The sequence below is a fragment of the Nematolebias whitei genome, chromosome 24 (assembly GCF_014905685.2).
Source record: "Nematolebias whitei isolate Nwh7 chromosome 24, NemWhi1, whole genome shotgun sequence".
Classification (NCBI taxonomy): domain Eukaryota; kingdom Metazoa; phylum Chordata; class Actinopteri; order Cyprinodontiformes; family Rivulidae; genus Nematolebias; species Nematolebias whitei.
The window spans coordinates 465,063-472,192 of NC_056521.1; the positions used below are offsets into that span (position 1 = coordinate 465,063).

The 7,130-nt window shown below is 43.9% G+C and overlaps 1 protein-coding gene across 2 annotated transcripts in view; it reads right to left on the reverse strand.

The window, feature by feature from the left end:
• The window catches only part of atg3 (autophagy related 3), a 29,090-nt gene that overhangs the window by 14,976 nt on the left and 6,984 nt on the right, over nucleotides 1-7,130 (reverse strand). The window contains exons 4-6 of one of the 2 annotated variants that reach the window (XM_037696844.1): nucleotides 4,878-4,948; nucleotides 4,384-4,491; nucleotides 582-634 (exon numbers count right to left, since the gene is read on the reverse strand). In XM_037696844.1, the coding sequence (XP_037552772.1) occupies nucleotides 582-634; nucleotides 4,384-4,491; nucleotides 4,878-4,948 (232 nt within the window). Of the gene's footprint in view, nucleotides 1-581; nucleotides 638-4,383; nucleotides 4,492-4,877; nucleotides 4,949-7,130 lie in introns of both variants that reach the window. The other variant, XM_037696843.1, reaches the window with a different exon arrangement.

Sequence of the window (7,130 nt, forward strand, 5' to 3'; positions counted from 1 at the left end):
GTGCCTTGTGCTTACCTGTACATACCTGCTAACTACCCTCAAATGCCTTGTGCATATCCATTCAAATCTGTCAAGTTCTCTCAAGTGCCTTGTATATACCCATGCACAACCGCCAAGTACTCTCATGTGCCTTGTATCCCGTATACCCGGTAAGCACATGGTATGTACCTAGTGAGCACCTTGCAAGTCGCCGGTAAAGACCTTCTACTGTACATGTGCAAGTACCATGTAGGTATCCTGTACACACCCAGTATGTATCCTATCAGTGACTCTGGTGTGTAATGTAAAAGTACCCAGTGTTTACCCTGTAAGCAACCTCTTAGTACCCTGTAAGCACTTGAAAAGTACATATCAGATATAAATCCCTGTAAACACCTGGTACATGCATGGTAAGTACAGGGTATGTACTAAGTAAGGACCATGAAAATACCCGTTATGTACCCTGAAAACACCAGGTTTTATGCCTTGAACGTACCGGGTAAGTATGTATTGCTGCCTAAGTTTTATCATTCTGAGGCAATTTAAAATGAACACATTAATTATGCACTCAAAAATAAGAAATTATAAAATATGAAACATACCTTATTATTGTCCAAAGAAATGTCTCTGATGGTATCTGTGACTCCCAACACACCTGCTGAGACACAATCAGACTCAAACCTTAAACACATCAGAAACTATAGAGATAAGTGACATCACCAGCAGGCAGATCATGACTTGCTGGTTTATCCACCCTAGTGGGTAACACACCACCATCTACAGCAGAACAATGTCTTTACACATGTTGGTCCAGAAAATGTGAAGCTGTGTTCACTTTGTACACACAAGTGGATATTCAACAGGTCAAGTCAGAGAACTCAACAGAGTGAACCTGCAGGTGATAAAGTTGAAGATTTCTAGCCAGCTGCTACAATGTTTGGAAAGCCATCTGTGGCCTTAAAGTCCTGCCTTCTGGGCTGCATGGTACCCCAGCAATGTTCCAAAGGCTTATGGACCACATATTGAGTGGATATCATTATGCATATGCCTATCTTGATGATATTATGATTTACAGTTACTCATGGGAGGAACATCTGCAGCATTTAACAGAGGCCCTGAGACGTCTTCAAGTTGCAGGCTTAACAATCATCAGCATTACCAGAATGGTGTTACCCAGCGTAAAATAGCAAAGACTTTTAAGTTATCATCATCAACCGTGCATAACATCATCAAAAGATTCAGAGAATCTGGAACAATCGCTGTGCGTAAGGGTCAAGGCCGTAAATCTCTACTGGATGCTCATGATCTCCGGGCCCTTAAATGTCACCGCACCTCAAACAGGAATGCCACTGTCAAGGAAATAACAGAATGGGCTCAGGAATACTTCCAGAAAGCATAGTCAGTGAACACAATCCACCGTGCCATCCGCTGTTGCCAGCTGAAACTCTACAGTGCAAAGAGGAAGCCATTTCTAAGCAAGCTCCACAAGCTCAGACGTTTGCACTGGGCCAGGGGTCATTTAAAATGGAGTGTGGCAAAATGGAAGACTGTTCTGTGGTCAGATGAGTCACGATTTGAAGTTCTTTATGGAACACTGGGACGCCATGTCATCCGGACCAGAGAGGACAAGGATAGCCCAAGTTGTTATCAACGCTCCGTTCAGAAGCCTGCATCACTGATGGTATGGGGTTGCATGAGCGCTTGTGGCATGGGCAGCTTGCATGTCTGGAAAGGCACCATTAATGCAGAGAACTATGTTCAGGTTCTAGAACAACATATGCTCCCATCTAGACGTCATCTCTTTCAAGGAAGACCCTGCATTTTTCAACACGATAATGCCAGACCACATTCTGCAGCAATCACAACATCAAGGCTACGTAGGAGAAGGATCCAGGTACTGAAATGGCCGGCCTGCAGTCCAGATCTTTCACCTATAGAGAACATTTGGTGCATCATAAAGAGGAAGGTGCAACAAAGAAGGCCCAAGACGATTGAACAGTTAGAGGCCTGTATTAGACATGAATGGGAGAGCATTCCTATTTCTAAACTGGAGAAACTGGTCTCCTCTGTCCCCAGACGTCTGTTGAGTGTTGGAAGAAGAAGGGGGGATGCCACACAGTGGGAAAAATGGACTTATCCCAACTTTTTCCATGGCCAAAACTGCTCCCGATGTCTTCTTCAAAAGTCGATAAAACAGAGCCCCGCCAATGCCAAAAAGCAGAGACCCTGCTATCATAAGTCCAAATATGTAAACGTCTTCAACATCTTCTTGAGACAGGACTGTAATGCACATCATCTGCCACACTCCCCATGAATCCATGACGTACCCCACAGCGTGAGTCTCAGCTGGACACGCCGGTTCTCCAGGACCTTGTCGCTTTGATGAAAAAAATCTTATCAATAGAGTTGAACGCCCACAATACCAAATCCATAATCTTCTTAATTTATGTTCGTGAGATGAGACCCAGGCGCTTCAGACACACAGAGAGCAGAGCAGGAAGAAGGAAAACGGGGGAGGAGAAACAGAAGCTGCCACCTCGATGAGAGCCTGGGAGGAAAAAAAAAGTAGTCGCAAGATGAAGATTTCAAAATGAACAATGCATGTGAAGAATTCGTAGAGATCTTAATGTATTGTAACAATTTCTTTTGTGAAGAAAGTCAAATATTTTGAAAAGTATTTAAAAAAATATTAAAAGCAAAAGTTGTACCCATCTCTTGAACGAGCTGAACTTTTTGTTTTCTTAATGTTAAAGAACAGTGTGAAAGCTGACTCGCACCATAATACCCTGCATGAAACAGCCTGTACAGGTTTAGGGTGGTGTGCTTGATGAGGCCCTGTGACATCATCTTTCTTATGAGTTTTGCTCACAACCGTTGACCCCCCACACACTGGATTACGACCTGATATGACCCCAAATAAATCAGTCAGTCAGAACATGGATGTTCTTTCCAGGGTCATGTTCAGGTCTTCAGGAAAGTATTGAGACCACAGAAGACCTCAGATTATGGACACCTTCTAGCAGCAGTGTGATCAGTTTTCTGCCTAGTTTTTGGGATTAAAAATAATCCTTGAAGAACAAGAAAATTTGTAGATGTGGTTTATTTTTTCCGTTTTACTGCTTGGTTCTACAAATGAGCCACATTCTTTGACTTCATATGGTTTAGGACCAAATACTCAGGTCCAGATGCCCTCTAAAGTTCTCTTCAGGTTGCATTTCATTCATGCTGCTGATCTCATGCTGCTGATTTATTTCATGCTGCTGATTTATTTCATGCTGCTGATTTATTTCATGCTGCAGATTTATTTCATGCTGCTGATTTATTTCATGCTGCTGATTTATTTCACGCTTCCGATTTATTTCATGCTGCTGATCTCATGCTGCTGATTTATTTCACGCTGCAGATTTATTTCATGCTTCAGATTTATTTCATGCTGCTGATCTCATGCTGCTGATCTCATGCTGCTGATTTATTTCATGCTGCAGATTTATTTCATGCTGCTGATCTCATGCTGCTGATCTCATGCTTCCAATTTATTTCATGCTTCAAATTTATTTCATGCTTCAAATTTATTTCATGCTGCTGATCTCATGCTGCAGATTTATTTCATGCTGCAGATTTATTTTATGCTGCTGATCTCATGCTGCAGATGTATTTCATGCTTCCGATTTATTTCATGCTGCTGATCTCATGCTTCAGATTTATTTCATGCTTCCGATTTATTTCATGCTTCCGATTTATTTCATGCTGCTGATCTCATGCTTCCGATTTATTTCATGCTTCTGATTTATTTCATGCTGCTGATCTCACGCTGCTGATTTATTTCATACTGCTGATCTCATGCTGCCTATTTATTTCATGCTGCAGATTTATTTCATGCTGCAGATTTATTTCATGCTGCTGATCTCATGCTGCTGATCTATTTCATGTTGCTGTGTTCAGTCGTACTCATCTGCTCACACAGACTCATGTTCGTGCTGCTGCTGTTCAGCGTATTGTTTTTGTACTACTAATGTTTAGTGTATTCTTAGTTTAGCACATCTCTTAGCTCATATCTTAGATCTTATTACTGTTTTTCTTTTACAATGTATACTTTTGTTGGCTGTAACTGGGACCCTGTGTACACAATGTCCTTCCACCACATGTACCACATGTGGTGGAAGGACAAATAAAGACACTTTGAATCCTAGATTGGGACGTCATGGTGACGTAATGGAAGCCAGCAGATGGTTCAACAGGAACAACCAGGTGATGGTTGAGGCTGAACAAACCTTTCACTGTCACTCCATACCTTGCTTCAGCTGTTAGGGATCATTATGACTTGTGTGTTTCACGGTGTGCTCAGTCTTCAGAGATAGATAAAGTATTGTCCAGCCGAAGCGGGTTGGGTCAGGACGTTCGTACTTGAGTTGTGATAGGTGTCCACCCAGCCTCCATCGCCGTCGTCTTCTTCTATGATGGCTTCCAGCTCGTCAGAGTACTCCATCTGTTTACAGCGCTTGTAACAAGGAACTGCAGGAGAGAGGAGGAAAAAAATCAAACCGGACCTTTAGGTTCTTTGTTCCCAGAGACACAACCTCTTACCACGTCTCTGGATCCATGAAAAATACCAAAAACAAGAGTGTACAGAACAAGCTGGTTCCCAAAGAGCTGAAACTGGACATACAAACTAGCACCAACAAATCCAGGCTTTCTTTCTGTAACCAGGTTTACTAAACTCAGAGACAACAGGTGGCGGTGGTTCAGCTGGTTCATGGTCAACACACACGAGTTCACATGAAAAAACCTGTTCGGTGCCTCATTTGTTGCTCTGTCAGGTTTAAAAACATGATTTAAACAAAGGAAAGGTCTCGGCTCACTCAGACTTCGGTCAGTGTGTGAAGAGATTAAGGTCTTACCATTCCGGGTCAGGAGAAACTGTTTATCTGGTGGCAGATATGGTTTCACCTTGGATTCTTCTCCAGTGGCCCTGAAGAACACACAGATTCAAAACAAAAAGATGATCGGACATCAACGCCCATGAGTGGAATCAACATCAACGATGAATACTTATACTATAGCCTTTTAGTACTTTTAGCCGTCAACTAGCCTTTTGCTGCTTTTAGGTTCTAGCCGTTTACATTTGGCTGACATCACCATCCAGGTGAGCGGCGGCCTGTCACCTTGGCAGTGCCCTGTCGAACGAACACAGTGCTGCTTCAGCCGTGATTGAGAAACTCCAGAACTAGGTTTGGGAACACCCTGGCATCAAACAAACGGGAATGTCTCCAGAGCTGTTGTGCCACCACGCCTGCTCTGCTCAGCCGCAACGGACATACTGTACCGTCAGCACGTTTACAACGAGTACAGATGTCCCACCTCCATCAGCTGCTCAAGGCCAACTGGAAAGACAAGCTCTCCAACTCTGCAGAGTCAGAAAGCGTGCCAACATCCCCAGTGTGGAAGCTAAGACGGACTGGCCACGTCACTGGAACAGGACACGGCTGAAAGCCATCTTCTTCGGAGAGCTCCAACATGGTCAGAGAGGAGTAGGTGGTCCAAAGCTTAGATACAACGACTGCGTCAAGCAGCATCGGTCATCGAGCAACGTTCCCCTTTCCATTGCCTCAATTGCCAGTGAGGTACCGGTGCCGTCTTAGAACACCGGCTAGAAGAGTCCAGAGAAAGAAGCCAGCGTCCAGCCAACAAAGCATCAACCCGACCACACCTGGAGCCACTGCAGGCTCCAGTCCACGTCGTGGCAGGGCCGGTCGTCCCCGTACTGGACTCTACTCCCTCACTCAAAGTTCAGAAGAAGAACTCAGCCCTGAGCGACAGCCGATAAGCCTTTACAGTTGGCTTTTAGAAAGCCTTTGGCTATTTTTAGGTCATGGTTCGCTCCCTTTAGCTCGTGTCCTGCTTATTTTAGCTTTCCCACCAGTTTCAGCTACTTCAGCAGTCTTTCAGCAGTCGGCACCCACCATGGCAGAACATGTCCTTTGCCAACATGCCTTCTGTTTCACGTATTTCCTTATAAGCTCTGTACTTTCAGGCTGTTAACAGAAGTGACTGGCTGACAGAGCAGCACACGTGCTGAACATTCAATCTTAAATTAAAGAGGTTTATTAGTAACTAGATCAATCATCGTACATTATGCCACAGAAATACATTTGAATTTATTTAAGAAACATGTTTAAATTAACCTGAAATCCCTCAGCCATGTGATGAGTCAGCGTCCACAGAACTGGGGGGAAATGCCACAAGAGGAAGAGAAAGTTTCTCCACCTTCTTGTTGCCACATGCAGCGAGTTCCTGCTCTGAGCTTTGATCCTGTTTGATCCTGGACACCGAACCCCTCATTGTCTCCGATGCGTGTCCCATCGGTGTATGACTGTGACAAAGCTCTGATTGTTCTTTGTAGAGATCTAGTATAGAGCTGTGACCATGAGGACGAGCCAGAAGAACGTTTTGTGGACGTATGAGACCAAAACAGAACTTTTTAGTTTACCGGTAAATTTAAATTGTTATGTTTGGACAAAGTAAACGCAGCATTCCTGCAGAAGAACCTTATCCTATCTGTGAAACACGGTGGTGGTAGTATCATGGTTTGGGCCTGCTTTGCTGCATCTGGGCCGTCATTGATGGAACAATGAATCCTGAATGATATCAGAGAATGCTAAAGGAAGATGTCAGAACACTGCACTGCAGCTGAAGGAGAAGCTAAAGCCGACACGTACAACAAGCCAAAAGGGTCATGATTGACACTTTTACCACTCGTCTGAGTAAAAGTGAAGCAACAAATATAAATTAAAAACACAGTTTAACAAGTCAAGACGCTGCAAATTATGGTGAAACCACGAGAACGTTGAGACGTTCAGAGCAGCAGAACAAACAGCTGTTTTAGGGTCATTGAACGCAGCATTCTACGTCACACAGCTGCTCATCAGACTCTGATCATGAGCTGGTGAGGTGGCGTTCAATGACCAGAGGAACATTTTACTCAAGTTGGAGAAAAACGTTCGCTCTTATCTCACTTACTCAAAGGAGCCACACTCCATGACAGGAGGACAGTTATACACAGGAAGTACACACAGATGTACACAGGAAGTACACACCCATGCACACAGGAAGTACACACGATGCACACAGGAAATACACACAGATGCACACAG